Source organism: Uloborus diversus, chromosome 8 (genome assembly GCF_026930045.1).
Source record: "Uloborus diversus isolate 005 chromosome 8, Udiv.v.3.1, whole genome shotgun sequence".
Taxonomy (NCBI): domain Eukaryota; kingdom Metazoa; phylum Arthropoda; class Arachnida; order Araneae; family Uloboridae; genus Uloborus; species Uloborus diversus.
The window spans coordinates 37,675,020-37,701,303 of NC_072738.1; the positions used below are offsets into that span (position 1 = coordinate 37,675,020).

The window sequence follows — 26,284 nt, forward strand, 5'->3', positions numbered from 1 at the left end:
TTAAACTAAAGAGCAAATTTTTGGACCATCAAGTTTGAAAAGATTTTATTTCCAAGTTCAGCTTGTGTGGATGAGTCCTTAATATAGTATAGAGTTCTATTTTTTGTGATTTCCAAATTATTTTAAACTTTTCATATTGGATAAGAAAATTGTTACAGAGGCTGTCCCTGTATGAAGACACACTTTTTGTGAACAAATTTGACTCCTCCTCCTGCTGTTAAGGTGTCTCACTTATTTTACATCCCTTATCACATGTAACATTGTTTTTCATTAGCATATTGTTATAAAAAATGTGTGATGTTGTTACCCCCTCTCTCCCCTAGTCACAAGTTAATGCAACACCCCCCCCCCCACATGAAATTATTTGTGGGCCCCCATATTAAATTCCCCCCTAATCAGATCACTTTGACTAAGTTCTTCGATCTTTCTTTTCACCTTTTCTTGACTTTTTAACTCTGAATGTACCAACTAAAGAAATGAAATAATAGATGAGGAAATTCTAAGAATGCTAGGTAATCAAAAATTATTATTATTATATACTTATTTATTTATTGGTTTAGTTATGCAAATCTTTGCTGAAAGAGCTGTCTATAAAAGTAGATTGGACTTGTAAATGACGTCAATGAATATTTTTTAAAATGTGGTGATTTAAAGAGTTAAAAAAGAAGAAGAAAGAGAAATAAACTTCCTAATCTGCAGATTAAAAAAAGTTGAGTTTCTTTTGAAACTATTTAAACTGTTTTTATTGTATTTATTGTCAACTAACTTCATGTAATAAATCATTACATAATCAAAATCATGCAATTTAATGATTGTTATTGCTTATGAATGTTTTTATTGTCTAAATAATGCAGTTTGCTTTTCTTGAGTTTACTTTTGGAAACTTCGTTAAAGTTTTTGTGCAAAAAGAAAAAAAAAATCTGATATTTTATTTAATAATGTTGATTCAATCTCTTAGCATGAAATATTTACCTGGAAAAAGTTCTTTAAAAGTCTAAATTTCACTTTTTTAAATGTTTTGAATATGGAAACTAAAACCTCATTCATTCTTATTAATTGTGACTGTAAACAATTTAGTTTAACAGGGTGGCGACAGATCAGGGAAAAGTCAGGGAACTTTGTTAATCAGGGAAATATCAGGGAATTTTGAAAAAAATAACAAAAAATCAGGGAAAATTGATTTTATGAAGGAAAAAAATTTTTTTTGCTTTACAAAATTAAGTATTTTAATTCCCTACGCATTTTCCGCCAATTATCTGCTCAAAAAAAAGTAAAATTAATGAGGTGTGATTATACATTGCCGCATATTTGTGTATCTTTTTTCCTCAACGTCAAAGTATTGAATCTTACTTATTCCCCACAGGATGAACTTTCTAAGATTGTTTCTGTGTCTGTTAGGTTGTTTATTTTACCTAGCTTAAAATTTCCTTTTACGCTTTCAATGCTACGTAAAATAAACAACCATACAGGCAAAGAGGAAGCCTTCATTAATGCCTTAGCTCCTTTGCCTTTATTCCATTGTCTCGAAGTAATTAGCATACTGTAATCAGAATTTCAAGAAGAAATCTTTGGTTTTTGAATTAATACTATAAAAGCTTAAAAATTATTACTTCTTCCTGTTTTTAATTTGATTGATTAAAATTGAACTTTCAATAAAAAAAACTTTGTTTTTTGCCGTTATATTATTTGTTATCACCGCAGATTATAAAGGTTTTCTTTTCTTCGGACTTAAATGATTCTTTTATTTTATAACCAAGTTGTATTTTTCTTTTATGTATTTTGAAATTAACTAATTGCTTTTTTATTTCTTTTTTCCCCCCTTGCATTTCAAAGTTTGTTACAAAAGCGATGTAAGATTTTTTTTTTCATTACATACTGAAATCATTTGAAATAGAGGTAACTAAGTAACTTAAGTAAATATCTTTATTTTTTATTGTTAAAATGCTGTATTCATTCATTAAAATCTATGTTCTTGATTAGTGAAAAGCTCCATATGAATGGATGTCAAATGGTTTCATCTGTTTTGCATAAATATGTCAATTAGTTATATAAGAATAACTACATTACTTCTATTATTACACTTTTGCTTGTTATTCTTGCAACAATTATTATACTGTTTGAAAATTTAGTTCAAAATAATTTCAATTACTTTTTAGTTCTATCATAAATACACATATGTTTTTAAGAGTGATTTTAATAGTTTCTTAAAATTCTTATGCTAAGTGGTTTCTGGAAGTAAAGTATTTTTTTTTTTTTTAATTCTCTATAATCTTTCCATTGTAGAAAAATTTAATATACTATTTTGTAGGTTTTTTTTTCCCCAAAAAAATGACTTGATATGTTTTTTTTATTCATTTTATTTAAAAAGTAGCATTTTTTAAAAATATACCTTTAGTTCAATAACTTTACACAACTTAAAACGTTTAAAATACTGCATTTTATACAAACATACTATGGATTTCAAGTAGGGCCAAGAAAGAAAACCATTATCATTGGTAACGTAAATCAGGGAAATTTGGTGAACTTAATCTGGGAAATCAGGGAAAAGTCAGGGAACTTTTTTTCACAGTTCCTGTCGCCAGCCTGTTTAACCATCTCAAAACTAATATGATTTCCCAGGGATCTACATTTTTTTTTTTTTTAGGTTCTAGTTTTTAAAAAGAGTTATTAACGTTTTTAGTCTTTTTTTCTCAAAACCAATGATTTCCCATGGATCTGCATTAGTAAATATCTTGGTTTCAATAAATACAGTTCTATTGCTCTCCCCCCCCCCCCATTTGAATCTTCTTTCTGTTTAGCTGTAAGTTCTGAAAAACAAATGCAGCTTTTGCTGAACAAAATGTTTCAATTGCCATGGGCAGTAAAATAAAATTATTTATATTTTATTGCAGATCATGCTAAAATTGCTGTTGATTCAGATGACACAGTAGAAACAGATTTTCAGATATCTTTGCAAGACATGCTTGATGAGTTGAATCTGGATGAAGATGCAACTGGAGAAGAAGGAGGACCTATGTTGGAATAAAATATTATTCACTTCTTGAAATGTTTCTGTCATTTTTTTTTGGTGATTATTTATAAGTAGGCTGATGTGGAGTAAAGCGAAATAGTGGGTTAAAGTGAATAGGTAACATATTTTCACAGTATACAGCATTAACATTAAATAGTGGGGAAGGGGCAAGACCAAACGCTTTTTTAAGGTCCCCTTGCAGTCAAAGCTTACAATTTCAGCCATTGGCTTAAACAATTTTTGCCATTTTGGGACCAGTGGTGGCTATTCGGGGTTGCAGGGAGAGGGAACCCCCCCCCCCCCTTTTTATGGTTCATTTATTTATTTTATGTTCTAATTTAGAAATTAAAACTTGAAATTGTAAAAAAAAAAAGCAGAAGTGTCAAAATTTTCAAATCATAATAATTTGTTTTACTTTGTGTATCTGTTTACGAAACATTTTTTACCACAAGCAGTAACTTTTAGCTTATATATTCATTGTTTAGGTATTAGTAAATCCATTCTTTTTCTTAAACAAGCCATACTTGTTTAATGAATTTATTACCAAGTAAGTGTTTGTGCCATCTTAAACTACTTTGGGGTAAATAATGTAAGTCTAATTCATGTCTAAGTGTTTTCTTCAGGGAAAGTTATTGTCTTAAGATAACTTGAAAAAAATTAAATTTTTAGAATAACTTGAGTTAGGCTGTTGGATTTGCATCAATTACCACTCACATGCTCCAACCAGCCTTGGCAAAACTTTTTTTTTTTAAATTTTTTGCTGCCTCTAAAAATGCTATGGCTTTTAGTTCTTGCTTTTCCCCCATCCACTTTTCAGTCCTAATCGTGGCCTCTGTTGGGGGGGGGGGGGGAGGGGGCTAAACAATGGGTCTCTATTCCACAGCCTAGTTGAATACATTATAGATAATTTTTCCACATGTCTTCTAAAGAAACGAAAACATGTAAATGAAATAGCATATTCCTCCACTGCATATAATGAAATAGCATTCCACTGCTCCTCTTAAAGTGATACTCACTGAAAACTTATCAGTATATCTGTATTGTTTCTCAACTGAAGCATTTGTGTTCCTAGTTTTGTTTCATTTCTTGCATTATTTTTAATTAGAGACCCACAGAAAAAGTGGCTACTCTCGGACACATACAATTATTCTTGACTAGCGGACAAAGTGTGCTCATTAAACCCTAAAGTTTACAATACCCTCTTTTTCAAAATCTTCTTTGGAAACAAAAATATTAAAAGTATTTAAAACAGATTCTTTTTTAAAAAGTCAGTTTACAAGCCAGCATTTTGAGTTTTTTTTCCTTTTTAATTTAAGTTTTTGAAAACTCTTATAAAAACTTAATTTTTGTATTTTTTTCAAAATCTGATGCGATTTATATTGAGAATTTTTTTCAAAATCTAATGTGATTTTTATTAAGTTAATGGAATGAAAAGTTATTATGGAATTAAAAATCCAAATACTAAAACTAATTGAATTTCAGATCTAACATTTTGGAGTTAAAATTCTTAACCATATGGGTAATTGAAACTTGCAAAGAAATCGCGCTGATATTTTGCGATTTTTTCTGTACTGTAAATGCATTTGTTTTTAAAAAGGATATCGGCGATTTTGCGAGATGAAAATTTCGCGAATTATGTATAGACAGAGTCGAAAGTTGAAAATTCCGCAGCGAAAAAATGTTTCGCGAGGCTTTTCGCAAGTACGATGAGCTCGTGAAAATAAGTCTTTTACAGTATTTAAGCTTAATGTGTAGCCTTATGCGAGGGTGCCGAAATTTTCAGATGTTATTTTTTTGTTGATTTGGGGGGGGGGGGGGGGTGCAGTCCTTGCTCCTGAGAGGATTGGATCGCTGCTTACTTTTAGTGGTAGATGTGGAAGAATGTGGAATGCTTAGAATAGCAAATTGTGATACATTGAAAAGTAAATAGAAACAGACGTAATTCGATTTGGATTTTACGCAGACATTATGCACATAAATTGATTACGTGATGGAAAAAGTATTTTAAGCAGAAGTGAATAGTTTTTAGTTTCCATATTTGAAGCTTAATTTTGATTTTCAAAAGAGAGATCCGGAGACCACCCTCTTTCCTACGCCACCGAAAAGCAGGCTGCTAGATCAAATTGGAATTTTTGAAGAAGATGAATAAATTAAAAAAACATACGATACGGTATGAACTAATAACCGCATGCGTTTTGAAGTCGGTTAAAACCTTGAGGCACGAAATCATGACATGGTTTAGGATTCGTATTATTGAAATACTTTGAAAAAGAGTACTATAATCGCGCCAAAAGTGGAACCAGCTGGTTTTGTGTGAAATTGTTATTTTCAGAAGGAACCAAGGAGGCAAAATATAATATTATGGTATAAATAGAAGGACCTGGGGCAAATTTTTTGAAAAATAATAAGTCTCCATAGGCTATTGGGAACGGAAAGTAACTATAGGTGGCGCTATAAATCGGATAAAAACGAAACCAGCTTGTCTGATACTGTTCTGCTACGGTATTAAAAAGCTAGCAACGAATCATTACTTTTCTAATTGTTTTTAGTGATATTCTTGCCTAGTTTTCGTATTTTGTGCTTGGTTTGTGAGGATCTGGTCATTCTTAATGCATTTATTATTTATAAACTAAAGATTTATTGGTTTTCTTTTCATATTTTGATTTGTAGTATTGGTATTTGTTGCACAGCGTCCATTTTTCGACTCTTGACTGTTAACAATCATTTCTATCTTTTTTCCTTTCTAATTTTAGCTTTGGTCTACTGTTAACTATTTTCCCTTTGTCACTGTTAGTGTTTATTTATACACAGGAAGATTGCATAGTATTATTTGCACTGGTTGATCTTATTGTTTTCGTGCCGATAAATACCTATAATAAAGTTTCTTTTAAAAATGTAGCTAAAACATACCAGTATCATAGCAGATCGAAGTAGTTTCGCAATATATACTACTCAGGGTCAGTTTCTCGAGTGGTTTACGTTGCAAAATATTATCATATCTCACATTGTCACACTTGGATGACAAGATGATCGTAAGTAGTATGAGTGACAAGCTAATTTTTTTTTTTTTTTTTTTTTTTTATGATGCCTTTTTCAGATTTATCAAAAAGATTAACGGTTAAACAAGAGCTTCTTTAAAATAACAGCTTGAGAACTTTTCATTTTCGTTCAATAAGTTAAAATACTGGAATGATTTTCTTCCTTTGCTTAAAACTTTAACACACCGAACAGCGGACAATCGCCATCGTTTCCTACTTAGATTCTCTCGGCAGATGGCGTGATGATTACTTTCAGTTCCCAATTTTTTATTGCTAAAAGGATGGGCGTGGTTAACAGATTAACCATTTGGGATTTGGGACTACGCGTTATTAGGTAACCGAACGCTCTATTCGAACAAGACCGAAATGCAAATGTAAAAATGTAGTAATCTTCGTATCTTTTTTAAGTTCTAGAACTGGCAACATTAATAATTGCGAATCTTCTCGCTCCTCAGTTTCATGGAAATGATAAACAAAAACAATAAACAATAAGAGTGATTTTCATGGACGTTAATAACTTTTCGACATGGAAGGAAGAAGCAAGAATAGTTTTTACTATCACAAGGATAAAAGTAGGACTTTTATCAGTTACGAATTAAGTCCAGAAGGCTCCTCTCTGGGAAATACAAATAATGAATGGAATGATGAAGAGCGAGATTTTCGTGGACGCGAGCACCTTGATATGGAAAGAGATAGCAAGAGTTGTAACAAATATCAGGAAAATTTTGGCAGGGCATATGTTAGCTATCCATTAGCTCGAGAACGCTCCCCCACTACCCCTTCAAACAGCTCATGGGATGATGAGCTACGAGAACACAAAAGTGGGAAGAATTTTAAACGGGGTCTTCATCGCGAAATTAACAAGAGTCGACCATACTTCATCAAGAATAGAGAAAGTTCTCGTGATGAAAGCAAGAGTAGAGAAAAATGGCAGCTACTAGATGGGAAAAAATCTTCAGCACAAGAAACATCACTGATCACTTCGCAGCAGCAAAATGAGCCTGTTTATTCTGCATATAGGTTAAAGCAAGCTGATCACACATCTATTGTTGGTAACAAGCGATTACTTCTTGATAGGGGAAAACAGAAGCAGCTAGAAATGCCACAATCTTTGCAGGAAGAAGCATCACTTTCACAGATTGTTTCGCAGCAGCAAACTGAGTCTGCTTATTCTGCGTATAGATTTAATCAAGGTGACCACTCAGCTGTTGATAGTAACATAGGAGTGCTGCAAGAAGCACCACAATCTTTGCAACAACAAACTACAGGTGAATATTCTGTACATGATTTTAAACCAGAACTTAATCAAGAAGGGCAGCAGCAACAGGTACAACAACCTTTGCAACAAGAGACATATCAACCACTGAAGCCACCTATGCCTGTTTATTCTGAATATAGAGTTAATCAAGCAGATCACACATCTAATGGTGGTAACAAGAGAGCGCCTCTGAATGGAGAAGGACAGATATTGCAACAATCTTTGCAGCAAGATAAATCTCCCTTGCAGACCACTTCTCAGCAGCAAATTGCACCTGATTATTCTGTACGTAGATTTAAACCAGAACCTAATCGAGGAGGGCAACAGACACAACAAACTTTGCAACAAGCTACATATCAACCAGTGATGCCACGTATGGTTGTTTGTCCTGCGTATGGGTCCAATCAAACAAATCAGACATTTGTTAATGGTAACAGGAGAGCAATTCCTATGTTAAATTACCCTCCACCTCCATGGGGTATGAATCCCATGCCCATGTCTTTTAATCCAGCTGCTTCTATGCTTCCCATTGCACATGGTGTAGAAATGGGTTCAGGGATAAACCCTGTAGCAAATACGGGTATGCCTGGAATTGGCAGTTTGTATGATATGATGATAATGGGAAATGACCACCAGTTCGGAATCGAGGAATCCGAAATGGATGTACAATATATTAAAGAACTCATTACTCTGTCCAATTGTGTTATGTGTCCTCCTCACCCGGACGAAAAGATGCCTCTATTACGACCGAGGCCGCCTGGATGCAAAACAGTTTTTGTTGGTGGTTTGCCTGAAAAAGCCACTGAAGAGATCATTAGGGAAATATTTGAGCGTTGTGGTAAAATATTGGTCATCCGAATGTCCAAGAAGAGATTTTGCTATATTAGGTTTGCTGAAGAATCTCATGTCGATAATGCAATTAATTTATGCGGTTACAAACTTAAAATCGAAAATAAAAACGATCCAGCACATTTTAACAAATTGCATGTTGATTTTTCATATTCGCGAGAAGATGAACATGAGTATGAATGCAAACTGAGAAAAGCTCAAAGAGAAGCTCGGCACAAGGTAAGGATGGAACAGGAGGCTCGCCGCAAGCAAAAGTTGGAGGAAGAAGCTCGTCGGGAACCAACTCCACCACCAGTTGCATCTTATTCAGATCAAGAAGCTGCAATATTGGTTGGAAAGTTGCATGGTATAGATACATTTCAAGAAGCACTTGGTGTGTTTAGAGCTTGGCTAGAAAGAGGGGAATGTAAAAAGCGAAATGTTGCAAGCTTTTATTCAATGATTCAAAGTACAAACAGTCGTGTACGAATATTGATGAACGAAAAGCAGAAATATGAAGATGAAGTCAACAAAGCTAAAATAATGTTGAACCAGAAAATTCAGGATATTTTGTTACAGTTTCACGAAATTGATAAAGTTTTCAGTGCCGCTAGTGTACAAAAAAATTGGGATCTCTTTACCAAAGCTCAACGGAAGAATATTGAAATGTGGAAGAAGCAGATGGCAGAGGTTAAGAATGTGTATTTGGAAGAGGTGTTGGATGATCATGCTGAAGATGAAAAGAATATCAGTGATGATCAAATGAGTATCAGTGATGATGATGCACCACAAGAAAGTAAAAAAAATAGTCAAAATTTACAAGAAGAACTGAATAAACTTAAAGAAGAATGTGATTCATTGAAATGCCAACTTATTACATCTCAAAATGAGCTCCAGGAGGTGCGTTTGGAAATGGATCAAAAATCTGATGCTGCTGACCGTCAAGCTCAAGCTTTGAGGCAGGCTCTTCAAGGATTATGGCAAGAGAATCTATCCTTGAATGAAAAACTTACAAACGATAAGGACGAACTGGAAGAACTAAGAAAGCAAAAATCTTATTTTCTAAATGAAGGAAACGAAGATCTAAAGATTGAGGATTATGAAAAAGAAAAGAGAAAGTTGTTTGGTTTTCTTACATCTTCCTCTGTTAGACTTATCACTGAGAATGAAGCGCGCCTAATTGGCTTGATAGCAGCTTTTTTAAATGTTTATCCACTTGGTACTAGCATAGAATGTATTTGTACCTATTTGCGTCAGATTGATCGCAAAATCAGAACTAGGGATGTTGAATATTTCATGAAACGTTTTACTTTGGCTTTCAAAGAGGAAACGACTGGCTCTGATGGTAGTTTAGAAAAGATGTGGACCTTTTTAGGAGTCACATAAAACGTTTCTTTCTTTTTTTCTTGTTCCGTCATATCTTGGCAACTTGAAACCATAGGCACCCATATGGGGGGGGGGGGGGGTTATAAGTGAATGCTCAAGCCCTTAGAAATTAGAATTTCTTTGCTTTTAATTATTTTAATAACTCTAGTTGTACTGAAATTGATTTCCTTGGGAAAAATATCCTGCTAAACCATTGGAAAATATCTAAGCCTGCCCCCCCCCCTTAAAATTTTGCATATGGGCACTCTTGCTTGAAACATAAACATTTGAGAATGTTGTGTTATTTAACGCACCTTGTCTGAAGGGCGATTCTCAAAAAAATGTGCCGTGTGTAACGCCAAGGCTTCACTCGATGCGTGTCTTATCAGGCTCAGTCATTTCTCAAAAGATCAAAGGCGCCGCCTTGCCCGTAAGATGGTGCTGTAGTATAACCGGGGGAAATCATTTGTTTACATTAGTTAACGCATTATTTCTGCTGTAAAAAGTGATGTTTTTTCAATCTTTGACGTAAAATTTCATTGATATGGTTAACCGATGTGTAGTACAGGCGAATTGATGCCGGAACGGCGTACCTGGTCTGTTTTTCAAGGAAAATAAATTCCCTTTTCAGGTAAAGCTGGTCCGAACTCAGTATTCAACTATTTCTCATTGGCGTTCACTTCTGGTAAAATGCATCCCTGAAGCACAGGGAACTCCAAAGCATTTTGAGCATTGGTCTCACTTTTAGTAAGTCGGCCCCAGGGATTACGTATAAATTTTTTGAGACATTTAATGTAAGTTAATATCGAGAAGGGTTCAATCATTACTCTTCCTCTAAATTTAAAAAAAAAAAAAATCTGAGAAGGAAACCTTGTTGTTTATAAATTATATAGTATATATAGTATTTTACTGCATATTTAAAGGTGGTATTTAATGGCGCAATCGTCAAGATTTCAACAATAATTGTTTTATTTTCAAAATATCGGTAAGACTGTAATACATATTTGCTCTTTTGATATTATTTAGTTACAGGTACGTCGCTCAGCTTGATGAATTTTCTCTATACCTTTATTTGGCGAAAACTGAAAAATTGCACTTATATCATCGTCGGCGAAAATTAAAAAATAAGGCTTACATTGTCGTATGTTTGCTTCTTTTTCTAATTTTACAAAATTTACACACTTTCAATTTTTACTTATGACAAGGTTAATTTATTCTGCTGATTATGTTACATAATAATGGAGAATTGAAATTGATTTAGCGAAATATTTTAACGAGATTTCTCATATTATTTTAACTTCTCGTTTTTTATTTGGCGAATTATTTTACTTTGTTTTGATTAAAAATCCGCGAAAAAAAAACAAAACAAAATAACATACTACTTCGAAAAATAAATAAATTCGATAATCAAAAGCATTTAAAGTTTTATTACATATAATTTTATTACCTATATATTTATTAAAAGTTTCAATAATCCTCTCAGTAAATGAAACCACCCACGAAACGACACTAAAAGTTTCAGTAAAATATAAAAAAATTCCGCTGAACAAACTATATTTGACAACAATAAAAGCTTCATTTTATTGAAACCAAAAAACCGAATACGGGGACAACAAATAAAATGAAAAATAATTGCCAAGAGTTGAAATGCATCGTGACGCACATATATGTAATTCTTTGGCATCACAAAATTTGACAGCATTATATTTCTTGCCATTTAATATTCACATTAAAATCATGGGGGAATTATCGAGTCGCGGAACATGTGAAATTGGCGAAAACTTTTTCTATTGCTAAAATTGCTGTCACCAATGTTTGTTCTTTTGATACTTTGATGGAACTTTTATTGTTTTTTAATTAATTAATACATTTATCTGGCGAATTATTTTACACTTTAATTGATCCTTGACTGAATACAGTAACATGGTTGCTTCCTAATACAGTTTAGTTTTGATTTGGCGGATTACGAAATAGCTTAATTTAATTTTCCATTTTTTTTTCATTTTAATGTAACTTTTTGTGCTACTTAATGGTTTTTTTTTAAAAATTTGATCCTTAACAAATAATTTAAAAATTTGTGGAACTTTTCATGTTTTTTTGTGCAGTAATGTATTTATGTGGCGAAGTTTCTCCCCTTTAAATTTCCTCACAATGCATAAACATTGGAATACCGTTTACCCTTTTAACAGGCTTGTTTTTATTTTGTTAACTGTTATTATTATTTTTATTTATTTATTTTTTCAACCAGCAAAAGTTTTGTTCAAGAAAAAAAAAGAAGGAATTTTTATTATTATTTTTTTAAAGGTTGGAATGTATCTATATATATAAAAATCTCGTGTCACGATGTTTGTTCGGGGTAAACTCTGAAACTACTGAACCGATTTTTATCAAATTTCATACGTATCTGTAATTTGGTCCAACTTAAAAGATAGGATAGTTTTTATAATTTTTTATTGAAAATTTCATATTAATTATGCAATAATAGTGTGAATTAATTGTTTAGTTCTAAAAATTCTTAATAGATGGTGGTGTAATTTAATTAATCGATATAACTCTAACATCGTATGACTTACTGCTAAAAACACCATGATAAAAAAACTCAGAAATGTTGCTTAGAATTTCCATATAACGTTTCGGGATATTACAGGTTATTATTCACTTCCTGAGAAAATCAGCAATATGTTTCAAAACGTTTCCTTGAATTGCTACAAATTGCAGATTTCACACCGTTGTGAAAAATATTTTTCTCCACCAGTATCAAGATTAATTAAACGTATTAAATAGGTGTATCGGTTTCAAAGCGATTACGGTTCGTCCAGATTGACTCAACGCCCAATGTGTGCGAAAAGACATCTGGATCACGAAGCATTGCAAGAGTTGCATTCGAGATACTTGCTTGAGATCTGTCTTCGCGTTGGGAATGTGTGCATTAATGCTTTGAGAGCTTTCTTAGAAAAGCAGGAAGGTTCCAGGCTATTATATTAAACTTGCGTTAGACTTCTCTGAAGGTGCTAGAATCATAACTTCCTTTAACTAAGAAGACTACTAAATTCTTCAAAAGTATTCCAGGTTAATTTCAGGAAGTTTAATGAATTTAAGCGGAAAACAATTATTTTCTTTATTTTATTCCCCAAGAAACTTTTAATATCATTAATTCTTGCAAAGATACGTTCGCAACAGAAAATTGCAGTGACATTTGCATCGTCAGGCATTGCTGCTACTTTTTTTAGATGGTAGACGAACAGCACATTCAGCTTTAAAGTTGCCTATTAGATATTCATAACAAACAAAATGCAATGTGTAACATTTAAGAAAAAAAAAAAAAAGTGGAATGGCTGTAGTGTTGCAAGAGAGGAGTGAAATTAAAATTTCGGATAAGTGTATTATGGCTCATGAGTAAAAGCATTCATTCGAAGCACATCATAAGATTGTGCAAGATTTGAACGGCAACGATAAATTTTTAGGCGAAATTGTCTGAATACTGTCTGGGGACTTCCGGCAGACATTACCAGTTATTCCGATGAAATCAACGCATGTTTAAAACAATCGTTTTTATAGCGTAATGTCGAGATAATGCGATTGGCCATGAATATGCGAGTATAAACGCAAAATAATCTAATCCGTGAAGTATTTTCTAAGCAATTGCTGGGTATTGGAAATGGTGAAATGGAACTGTATCAAAATATACAGTACAACAAATAGACAGACATTTTCTACACTGCCGTTGAGACGAAAAGTGAACTAATTGAGAGTCTATTTCCAGATAAATTTAATTTTTTAAAAATCATAATTGCCTCTGTAATCGCGCTGGTTTTGTAGCAGTTTTGGTTTCGGTAAACATTTTCGAACAGACAGGAGTATTTGTGGATCGTCAATTGTCGACTGTCAAATACATATCCCTATGCATGTCACAAATTGTATTTATTGGTCGCACAAAGTCATTGGGAGTTGACACTTTCTAATGCAGGTTTGACGTAAGGAGAAACAGTATTCGTCAACTGTTTAAAACAATTTTGACGACATACTATCCAACACAATCATCATTTTTTAAAGAGAAACTATATAACTTTCACGTTTGAAGACGTATTTCATAAAGTTTACCAAACACACAAATATTTAAATCCAAATTTTACACCAGAGATAAATATGAAGTTTTAGTTTTAACTGAAGGTGTTTGCGTTTCAATTTCAAATTTGCCACTTAGTTATTATGATATGCCGTCACCTGACAGTTGGGCCACCGACTTAGTTAACACTGATTTTCAACGTATAACAACAGAGCAATGACGCTGTCTTAGCTACAATTATTGCGAATAATGGGCCATTACTGACGGCTGGAAAAAAAAGCTCCCCATTGATGCTGAACAAGTCTATACAGTTGTCGATGAAAACAAAGCAGTAAACATTCCAACTGAATTTTTAAATTCCCTGGATACACCAGGAATGCGACTACACGATTTCCGGTTGAAAATTGGCTCAACAATTTATTCTTTTTCGCGATTTAAACCCACCTAAATTTTGCAACGGTACACGTTTCTTCATCAAAATTCAACAATTTTGACGATAAAGTTTAAAGGAGAAATGTTTGTGTTGCCACGTAATCCATTAATAGCGTCATAATTTTCAAACACATTTGAAAGGCTTCAATTTTTGATTCGTTTAGCTTTTGCAAAGACCATAAATAGATCTCAAGAACAAACAATGTCTTCTTTCGGTTTGGACTTGAAACATAAATATTTCTCTCATGGGCAACCATATATCACCTACTCACAAGTGGAAAGTTATCATACTTTTCGTATTAGCAAAAGACTGGTTAAGCAAGAACATTGTGCACAACTTAGTGCTTAGACAGTTTTCAGTTTTCAAATAATAGAAACAATAGTTCGAAGTCAATGTTATCTACTTCATTGAAAAAATTTAATTATTATGTTTTTAATTTAGTTAGTGTATTTTGTAAAGAAGTTATTGATTACAAACTATAGAGAAAGCAGACGTGAGTAAAATGTTGTGTAGAATCTAAAAGCGTATGGTGGTTTACGCTTAGTTTCTACATTCGGTAATTTTACAATCAGTTTCGATATTTACTATCACTTTCAAGTTATTTTTGCTTTTTTTTTTTGGCCAAAGTCATACTTACAAATTTTACTAAGCGTAAGTATAGTGCTTTTTCCATAGAAAATTTAGTTAGTACTTACTGAATTCAATAAGTACTTTCTTTAGCCTGCACTGTAAAAAAAAAAAAAAATCCGAAACGGTACTGAGTAAAAATTTTCTATACTTGCTTGCAGTTCTGCCTAAGCTTTGGCTATTTTTGCATTACTGCTTATAGAAGTTCCTTAATAAATCAGAAAGGTGCTAAGCTTTTTTTATTTTATTCCTTCCTAAGTTTACACTAAAGTTCCAGAAACAAGACTAACTTCAAACGGGAAGATCTTCGAATTTTTAAAGAGGTTTCCGAGATAATTTCAGGAAGGTTATTAACTTTTATCGGAAAACTTTCCGGGTTTTGGCATGAAAAAATTGGCCACATCAGCTGCCTATAATTTTCCAGGAACATTTATGAATCGTTTGTACATTGAATCACGCCCATTATCAATCTCATATGTTTTAAAATCGGCTATACTATTTTAAACTCTATTAAAATATTTATTTGATTCTATCAAAATAATGAGTAAAATTTTATTTTAATCCAACTTCTTTGCCACAGCAACGCGTGGCTGGGTCAGCTAGTAGGTTTATAAAAATCTTTGAATGAAAAGCTGCCATGTTTTCCTTTTTTGAAATTTTTATTGGCATGTTTTTCCGGCTGAACTCATTATTGTTTCAATGTACTTTTAAATGATTTAAACTTCCTGTTTTTTAACATACAACGTACTCCTTTATGATATAAATTGTAATTTATAATGATCGATACTAACAATCAGTTTTATGGCAAAATTTTTATTTGATATGTTTTCTACTTACTTTTCTTTAGAAAAATTGTATCTCTATGCATTTTTTGTGCATTTTAATAGTTTTTACTACAGAAAAACTAAAGATATCAAATTGAGCTATTCACCATTTTCAGAATATGTTTTTAAAAAATAACTAATTTTGAATTAAACTTTAAAGTATACGAAAAAATAAATACTAAAAGCTCTTTGAATGTTTCCATAAATATATTTATCAACTAACAAAAATATCCGGCGTTGCCTGGGTTAGTAATAATTATGAGTAATAATCGCTACTTTCAATTGTTTTCTGTTTTAACTGATAAATATATTTATCAGTTGTGCTTGATGAAGCATATGTAATTAATTTTTGCATAATAAAACCAAAAAAATACTTTTTCTTGATACAAATTACTAAGCATTGTTCATACGTTGAATTGACAGTATGGTTTCGTCCATAAGATGTAATGTTTAATTATATAATATTACGCATTATTTCATTCAGAGCCAAATTTCTGTTTGTTTTTTATTAATTGGAAGCAGAAATTACCCCCCCCCCCCAAAAAAAAAAAGAAAAAATAGCAGTATTTCCAAAACATCTATTCACATACGTTTTCGAACAGAAAACTTCTTTTTAAGCTCGTTTCAAATTGTTATTCAATGTATAAATTGCAATAAATGCTCACTCCTATTTATATTTATGCAGTTACATTACTCAAATAATTTTGAAAATGCTTATTGCCAAAAGTTGGAATAATTAATCACAACATTTTTTCATACACGGAATTTACATTGATTTGTCTTCCTCAGCTTATATTCATCTGATTTTGTTTCCAAACTTAATTTTTCTTAAAAACAAAGTTTCATATTTTTTTACATTTTGCCTAAAATATCTTTTCAAACACTTTTCCTCAGGAAGAAAAAAACCGCTTTTAAATTAACTCAAATACTTTTGAACTCAATTTTGAATAACTATTCTCTTTAAGAATAATCTTATCTGTTGTTTATATAGTTAAAAGTTGCCACAAAATCCACCAGATGTCACTGGAGTCTGACCAGGTTTTTTGTTTGATTGATTGATTTCATACTACAACTTTTATTGAAATGACTGAGCCTGATAAGACGCGTATCAAGTGAAGCCTTGGTAACGCTAAGTTTTTATTTTAATCAAGTAACTATTGATTAAATATGGGAGTAACTGTTATGCTTTGATAGTATATTAAAGCACGTATTATTTCCCACCAGCATTATTTTTTGAAGGCTTTGGCTAGGTGGAAAAAATAAAGAACTTTGTCCCACTCCTCTTTTTGTTTGAAACTGGATATTTTCAGCGGTACGTATTGAACAATTTTGTCTGATATCAATGTGTCTTGTAGTCCTACATCTTAAAAAAAAACAAGATAAGTAATGTTTGTATATATTGATGATAAGCAGATTATATTGAAGGTTTAGAAAAAGAAGAGTTTCTGCGTGATTTTTTCTTGTTGGTGATTGATCTTGAATGGATCATCATTGAGTTTTGGAAAAAAGAAAACAGCAAACCAGTATTCTAACCTTGTGTTAATTATGTGAGGTGTCGTAACTAGTCCTTTTTTTTTATTTTGAAGTCCCTAGAAGTCCTTTTTTTCCAAATCTAGTTCATTTTCATTTTTTTTTTCCAATTCTATTTTTAAATTTCCTGTAACCTCTTTTATTTGTTTATATTTTTTTCCATTTAAACTATATGAATATGTTGTTCACAGGCCTACCGCGACAAGGTGTAAATTTAAAAAACATATATTTGGATGTTAACTATAGAGTTAAAACTATTTGGTTAGGTGAACTAAATTCATGCAGCATCATTTCTGTTCTCAGCAAAAGTAATTTTAGTTTAAAGACTAGGCTTTTTTACTCGATCAATCTTCTAACATTCATTCACATTGTCACTTGTTCTAAAAAAAAGTAATTTTAATTAAAAAATCAACTTATTAATCGTTCATATCGACCGATTTAGGTAATCAACAAAATTTATGATTGATCAATGCGTCCCTAATTTTAACTTTTAAAAATTAAGATTAAGGTCTTTTTTTTTAAATTTAGGTCCTTTTTTCCTTAGGGACATATACAAAAAATTTGTAGGGAGCCCAATTTGATAGCAATTTCTTGGTAACACATGTATCAATTGTTGTACCTACACTCTTCAAAGACCCCAAATATGTTGTTAGAAGATTTTCAGAAACCAGTGACATGCGGTCGCCTAATCAAACAAAACCTGCTCAGATTGCCGCCATAAAATGAGCTTGTTCTTCAGTCTCATCTCACTGGATAGAAGCCGGAGCAACAACAAGGTTCATAGGCCTAGATCTGCATACCCGCAAATCCCTCTGGGGGGAGAGGGGCATATCCTTAAAGGGGCCAGACGGCCGAAGAAGTTGAAAAAAAAAACGGAACTAATGTCATATACATTACCCTTGGCCCCTTTTTCCTGTTGGCGCCAAGAAAACAATGTATGACGACATAGTTCATACATCATTCTTAGCAATGCTTTTTTAGGACCAATAGGAAAAATTCAGATACATAAACATGATCAAAGCACTTCAGCACACAATATATATAAAAACAACATAAAACTACAACAAAAAACATCGCGAATATACGCTTCAAAAATACCAGAAACTAGAAAGTTTTTGTACAAAAAGAAAAATTACCAGAAGGTATTTAAAATATTCTAATTAACAAATTACTGTAACAGCTCACCAATGAAATAGTACGAATAGAAAGAAAAGCTATTTTCCTACATGCATTTCATCGAACAAACATTTTTCTCACTTTCTGCTAAAAAAGAGCAAAGCGATTCAAATTACGATGTTTAAAGCGGAAAACATCACCAAAATCAATAACTATTTCAGCCAAAAAACGCTTAGTTACTCAAATTTTGCTATATGAAAAGTAGAAATGTCCCAACAGAACATCTCAAACATAAACAATACAAAAATACCATACATTAATTAGCTATCCAGACATGCTTTCAAAATACCTAACAAAAATATCTACTATATTTTACATAAAATAACACCTACATATTTTTATAAAATGCTAGAGTCAACTTATTTTCAAAAAATCAGTATCTAAATTAGGCACGTATATAGAATATGTCTAAATAATTCTTATCTATAAGAATTAACTTTTAGAATGAAATAAACGTACTATTTTTGCAAAATTAATTTATATGCAGTTAAAATGAAGTTATAAACTAGAAGAAACCCTCAAGATTTTCTAAAATTTAGCAAACGAAAAAGCTTTTTTACAAAAAAGCAATGTACACGAACTTTAACATTAAAGTTTTTCATTATTTTTTCAGCAATGGGAAGGGTTTAACTCCTAAAACTCTTGCTCGCAAATGTCATTAAAACATGCAATAATATTTTAACACTATACAATTGTTAAAGTTGAAAAATAAAATTTTGAGTAGGATCAAAATCACAGTAATGTTTCTGTGATTTGTGTCGTGTGGTGTCTAATATCATAATACAAATCACGAATTAGACGTAAAAGGTTTGTATAGTCTCAAGCAAATTAAAGTCAGAAGGGAAATGATTCAGTTGTTTAAATTCATCAAAATGAAGAGTGGTAAAAGGGTTAAATTTTCGCATCAAAACAGAACACAAAGTCACTGTACTCAAATCTCAGGATAATCTGAACATAAGTAAAAGTTAAAACTTCAATAGGGTTGTAAGCATGTAGAACAGCTCACCAGGAGAGGCTGTAAAGAGGGTAGATGGCTTTAAGGGATCAGGTAAGTGGATTTCGACTAAAAATTCAATTTTTTTTCTGTTAATGCCATTAACAAGCTTAAACTTTTATCTTTCTGAGGATGTTTCATACTTGCTTATCCAAAAAGCAAAAGTATCACAACTTTTTGTTCTTCCTAATACATTCACCGAGTATTGACTTATTTAAAGTGCCGCAAATGTTAACAAACATTTTTCTTTTCTGTCTTAGCTCCGCAGCAGCTATGCTTCATTATAATATTATCTTTCTTAAAATTTTATTAATTTTGTTAGGGTTGGCAACAGAAATGTTGTAATTGTTTTTGTAGTTTTTTACTGTTTATTTAGTGCTTCAAGCTTATTATAGTGAATTTAGTTCTTTACACTTCTGTAATTGATGATTCCTGTGTGCCTTATATTATACACATATATGCTCTACATTAATAAGTAATAACTTAGAAATTTAATAGTTAAATTAACTTGTTTATAATGACACAAAGTAAGAGTTCATTTAAAAAGCATTAAAATATTGGAAAAAAACATCAGTCATTCATATTGATACAGGTGTTGATTCAAATGAGTCTGTGAAAAGTGACAGTGCTGTCTTTGATAGTTTATGCAAATTATGATAAATATGATGTAAATACGGATTACGTTAATGATATTTTATCATTAGATGTTTTAAATGATGCTTTGAACAAGTATGTGCTGCTTGTAATATATGTAATGGCAAAATATCTCTGAAGATCAAGCTGCCTTTTCATCACAGTTCAAGTTATTTGCATGAATTGCGAAAAACCTTTTTGAATGAATGAACATTAGCCCATCCGAAAATATTGAACCAAAAAAAAAAAAAATTTTGTAGTTTACCCCTCATTTATGTGTGTGCTCTTTGCAGTAATGGTATTGGTACAGATTAAGCAGCTAGTAGAGTTTTGTATGGAGTACCACCACCTCCCACAAAATTTTAAGACTCCCACTTCAGAAAATGTATGCTCTGAGGAAATAAAAGATGCTGTAAAAGATAAAAGAATAGATAACAAAGAACGGTGACAGCAAAAATTTGTGTGTTGTGTTGGATGGTACATATGGCTTTTACCGTGTACCATCTAATGGCCATCTGTCTCTCAATGGTCTATGAAAATTCTATGAAACATTAAAACATGAATTTCATTCAATTTTTAGAAATAACTACATTTGCTTTATAACAAGATTTTAAGTGGGCAGTACAAAACAGAAATTAAAAACTATGAACGCTTTTTATGTAGCTTGTCCAAGACCCAAATGTGCAGGTCATCGAAAGGTCAAAAAAGTAATGGGTTTGTATGAAATTGGTGGCCCCTTAATTATTTCAAACGTATCTGAAACACAAGGAAAGAGAATGGAGTTCAGTTTTTTGTTTCAAGCAGAGCCGGCCTTTAGCCGATAAGAGCAAAAGGGTCCAATTGGACCCCGCCCCAACAGGGGCCCCGCCAGTGGCGGATCCAGACGATCTTGTTGAGAGGGGCAATAATAATGCACTACGAGTGGGGGAAAGGAAACTAAAGAAAATAAAAGTTTGAAAACCAAAGCACGTTTTTTTCCCCCCCGAATAATGTATATTGTTCAAAGAGTTTGAATGAAGTAAGAGGGATCAAAAAAAGTAAGGAGGTGGTGCATGCAGTTGTGGGCCCTTATTTATTTCAAACATATCTCAAACACAAGAAAAGATAATGGGGCTCAGTTTTTTGTTACAGAAGGAAGTCACTACCATGTCTAAGTATTGACAATATGAACCTAATCCTGAGTATAGTATTCACTCCATGATGTAGGGTGGTGGGAAGGAGGGAGTCCGGAAAATTTTCAAATTCGTAGTCTTAAAAATGCATAAAAGCTTCATACTTTAAAAAACTCCCTTTCCCCTTTGAGTGTCACCCCCAGACGGTGTCACCCGGAGTAGACCGCCCCCCCCCCCCCACCGTCCATAGCGATGCTACTGGATTATGTAATATTTCATACTTTTAACACTAGGAGCTGATGATATATTGATGAATATTTATTTTAGAGAGTGAAAAATCATCAAAAATGTTGATTTAAAAGTGATTTTGAGTAAACGATGATGAACCAGGGGGCCCACCTAGGACAGACTGTGCCATTGAAATTTTTAGGGTGCTGTGACAATTATTGTTTTAAATAACTACATAGCAAAAGATGAGGATTTTTTTGAGGATCCTGAAACGGTTTCGGATGCAGTGATAGATAATCTCTCTATGGAAATTATTGGCCAGCAGAGATTATCTATCAACCAAATCATATTTGGATATTGTTCAAGTTATAAAATCAAAAGAGAAAAAACAGGCTTTTGTGCCCGACACTTCAACGAAGGAGAACATAATCTAATGCGATGCATGTGAAAAGAGGACACATTGGAAATATTCAGTAAATTACCGCCCAATAGCCAGGGCTAAAGCAGAAATACATAAAATACACCGCTAGATGCTCAACTATATCGGAACAACCAGATGAAAATGACGAAATTTGAATGCAAAAATTGCATAAATCAAAGAACACCTTACATTCCTCTAACTGTATATATTTTTTTCCATGTAACATTTAATTTTGTTTAAGTGAATTCGGCAGACATTACAAGTTAACAAGCCATAAACTGCTGTTCACGAATATTTTTATCCTAGAAAGTAAATGCAAAATCATCTAGGCTATAAATAACAGTTTTGGCAAATATTTCAGACGCATTTAAGGAAAGGTATATTTATGTTGCATTTCCGTTGCATCCACATTTCACAGTAGTTAATTTATAACACACCACACGTCTAAAAATACATCACAAGTAATAAACTATATAGTTACTTCAGATAAATATGGCGGAAATTTTTTTAAAACTATTTGACAACATTGATTGAAAACGTTAAAAAAACAGAAAGTTGCCAAAACTTCTATGCACTTGTGGCAAAGGAAAGAACTATACCCCACACCTCAAAATTTTCATGGGAGTTTACTGCCACCTACGGCACCTCTTCCGTCTAACACATCATCGAAAATGGAAACATACTATTTTCAATAATTTTCGCTAGAAGCATCAAAAAACAGCATTTGGTCAAAGCTTCCACTCAAATGCAGCAAATCAAGAAATGAAGCAAAATTATAATTTTTTTGTGTGCACTTTGCTCAATTACTGGCACCTTTTCCGCACTACCCATCATCGAAAAAAAATAAGTTATGTTTCGGTCCACTCCACTCTGCAACCTTTTTTTTATAATTATTATTGATTGATACTCATATATCTATCCACTAGATGGCAGCATGAATGATAAGAAAATCAACAGAAATGCGAGGGAAATGTGCGGAGTCCGGAAAATTTTCAATTTTGTAGTCTTAAAAATGCATTTTAGCATCCTTCTTTTTCTCTCTCTCTCAAAAACTTGCAATTCCACTTTGAGTTTTAGCCTCAGACAGGTGTCATCTGGGGCGCCCCCCCCCCCCGCTGCAGCGATGCCACTGCATTATGTAATATTTCATACTTTAATTCTAGTAGCTGATGATATATGTATTGATGAATATTTATTTTAGAGAGTGAAAAATTATTAAAAATGCTGACTTAAAAGTGATTTTGAGTAATACGATAATAAACCAGGGGTGTGTACCAAGGGCAGACTGCGCCTGGATCAACTTTTATGCACATTGAACATTAAAATTGAAATTATAAAAGGAAAATTTAATACTTCTTTTAAACATTTAATATTCATAACAATACTTCATTTCATTTCTTACTTGCCAAATTCTGGGCAGATTTTAAACGTTGGATTTTATAGACGTGATTTCATTTTGCAAATTTCAGAGAGATGATCTCATACATTTATGAAAGCATTTGCGGAAATACTGTCATAGATACGTATTGTTTTGCATAAATGTTGAGTGTGTCTCACACATAATTAATCTCTTTTTAAATGAAAAGGAAAATAGCTGGCATGAAATTTAAGTAAAATTCACTCTTTAGAAATCTTGGGTGTTACGTTTCAGCAGTTTAAAAATATCAGTGCTGAAGGTAGGTTTTAAGAAAGAAAATAAAACACACCATATAATTTTGAAATTCAAATCTTGCGTAGCAATAAAATTCAAAATGAATTATTCCGAGAAATAAAAAAAAAAAAAAAAAAAAAAAACAATGTAGCGACATAATAACATGAAGGAATACAAATCGTATTAGGTTTCTTTTCTTCCCTTGTACGTAAGAATTTTGCTTTTTTCTTCCAATGAAAAATGTCCCGCAAGAAACCTATCCATCATAGTAACAAATTCCTCCATCAAGGAGTAATCGTTTTGCTTGTAATGCGTTTTCTGAAATTCTGAGATAGTCATTCCTAAATATTCCTGCAGATATGTTCTGTGAGATGACACACTGATTTTGTGATCCGTATTTGAGTTTTTTTATTTGCAATTTTTAAGGTACTACACTATTCTGTAACGTTGAGAAATCCTGGACTAGACTATACTATTTAATATGGCGAATGAGCGCTCAGAACGCAAAAGCGATCCAAATTGAGCTGCTTGCTCTTCCTGTGTCAGCCCCTAGTAATAAATATTCAGATAGTTATTCTTCCTGTGTGAATGTGTTTAAAAACGAATTTGAATATTGAAGAACGGTTCTTACACGCAATTAATATGATTGTTGATATTAATTTTCTTACTTTTCATTGCAGTTAAATTCAACATCAATACCTTAAAGACTACAACCAGTGTTTAAATTCATATCGCACGGATCGATGTTTCTTCAGTTCAGTGTTCAGCTCCGTTTACTCAGTAATATTTCTCGCGCATTTAATGCTATAATTGCAGCATGCACTCATGTACATATGTCTAATAAATGGAAGAGTGGACCAATCTGTGAAAGAACACTTAAGTGCAATTTCATTTTCAGATATTCTAAGCTTCGTTTAAAAACCAGTATTTGACACATGACTGCCAAAACACGTTAATTAATCTATCTGACATATTTTTTTAATCACTTTTGTTATACTTGGCATGTTTGTCACGGAATAATCTGAGGCCTGCTTTTGCTTATATCTCAGCAACTGAACCACTTAGAGACTTTGGGATTCCACTAAATGATTTGCTTAATCTTAAGGTACAACTTAGCGCTGAAAAATTAAAATTCTAAAATAAAATTGTTATTTTGATTAGGATGGAAAACAGTAAATTTCATGTAATTTCCCCATGAAATGATTGAAAAAAAAACACCATTGTTACAAAATTAGTTACCTTACAACAGCAATATTAATAGTAATCATAATGAAAATTTTGAATGAAGGCTTGTCCGGAGCAAGAATAAAATTTATTCACAATCATTGCACTCGTAGAATATTTATCCTCACCTATGCCAGTAATAGATAAAATGATTTTACAAAAAATAAAAATTGAATTTTATTACATTGCTTATTAATTTTTATGCTTCCAAATACAGAGGGGAACGCGGAAACATTACATTCAAAAAAATAATTAAGAAGGCTGAGGAGACATTCAATATTTTCTGGGGCAAGTATACATTCTGAAATCTTTGAACGTTTCCAAGATTATAATATTTCTATCTAATGTTCCTTTTTGTGAAATAAACTTCTTTAAAATGATAGTTGGTGTCCCTAAAAATTATCTATGTACCCAAAACATACAGTGAGATCGAAATATTCAGTGTCCCAAGGTAGGGAGGATGATGTGGGAGGAACTTGGAACAAATGAACATTTTTTTTTTGTCATATTTTTAAAGGAACATATCGTGAAGAATTAAGGTTCATCCTAAAGATAGAATACAGTGAAGCCTTGATTTTACGTCACCCCGAAACTACTCTTTTCCCACATCCAACGTTTTTTCCATCGGGCCCCACATTAATTTTGCTGCTATGCATTTCCCATATTTGACATTTTTTTAACATAGTCCCTTGAGAAACGTAAAATCGGGGTTTCACTGTACTTCGTTCAAATGGAAAACATGAGTAATATGCTTCTGAAGGTGTAAGTTCAAAAGTGTCCCAAGTATGAGCACTTGAGTGTACACCGAAATCAAATCTTTCGCCACACAGTCGCTAATTGAAACTCGGTCAATGAGAAAAAAAGGAGATATGCCAAGTTTTCCCGACTTCGCTTGCTAGGTCTAATCTTTCATTATGAGGGACAGCGCGAACGCAGTCCCAGCTACCAAAAATTACGCACCCCAAGCAACCGCAATTTGCGGATGTGGCGAGCGTCAACCCTCCGAAGTGCAATGAAGGGCCTCTGCTCGGGGGAGCCTCCTCGTTGATCAAGGCATCCCCAGTGCCAGGTAAGTATGCTTGGGGAATTCACAAACCTATATAAATATTATTCTTCGTCTCAAAACAAACTGGCAAAATAATAATTAGTTATGTCGACATGATGTCGTTCTTTGCTTAAGATAGACTCAAACGAATTATGATGATTACCACCATATCAAGTATTTTTTAAGGCATTGGTTTCTGCTGATCGAAAAATAAAATTAATCTTAGCCGAAAATTCTTTTCAACCATAATAGTTATATTAAACTCCAAAGAGGAGATTTTCTAGTTTGACAATAGATGGCGCAAAACGTCGTGATCCATCGCCTGCGTAGGAGAGAAAATGACTTCGGAGTTATAGAAATTATTATACCTCGTAATTGAAGGAAGCTAAACTTTCTGATGATCAAAAAATCAATATTGGGAGCACAAATTTAAGAAAACATCATTTACGCGAAGTGCTGGGGTTGTGAGAAACTGCTTTTAAATTTAAAAAGAGTAACAAAAAATGATTATTCTGGAATAAAGTTACGTCCGAGTGATGATTTTTTGGGAATCTGTCTGAGGCGCATTAATTTTTAATTTCCACGATGGGAAATGCAGGTTGTGATCCGAAATGATCATGGAAGTCTTCGAAAAAGAGTCAATCACAACTTGAGAAAAAGGTGGGCGGAGGGGATAAATAAATATCACCAAATGTCGATGACAAAGTCTATTCTAAATGTATACTGGTTCGATTTCTCCTTTATCTTGACTTAAAAAAGCTAGCGTTTTGGTGCATTATAAGAGAGCTGAATAAAAATTGAAAAAAAAAAAAAAAAAAAAT

The 26,284-nt window shown here is 32.6% G+C and overlaps 1 protein-coding gene and 1 non-coding gene across 2 annotated transcripts in view; one reads left to right on the top strand and one right to left on the bottom strand.

Annotated features, from left to right (window-relative positions):
• The window catches only part of LOC129227407 (60S ribosomal export protein NMD3-like), a 44,435-nt gene extending 41,400 nt beyond the window's left edge, over positions 1-3,035 (top strand). The window contains exon 15 of the mRNA XM_054861960.1: positions 2,892-3,035. Within this exon, the coding sequence (XP_054717935.1) occupies positions 2,892-3,025 (134 nt within the window). The 3' untranslated portion in view covers positions 3,026-3,035. The remainder of the gene's footprint in view (positions 1-2,891) is intronic.
• A 22,299-nt stretch (positions 3,036-25,334) lies between these two features.
• Positions 25,335-25,495, bottom strand: LOC129228751 (U1 spliceosomal RNA). Its single transcript, XR_008580945.1, has one exon. It is a non-coding gene; the product is annotated as a U1 spliceosomal RNA (small nuclear RNA).
• Between the last annotated feature and the right edge of the window lie 789 nt (positions 25,496-26,284).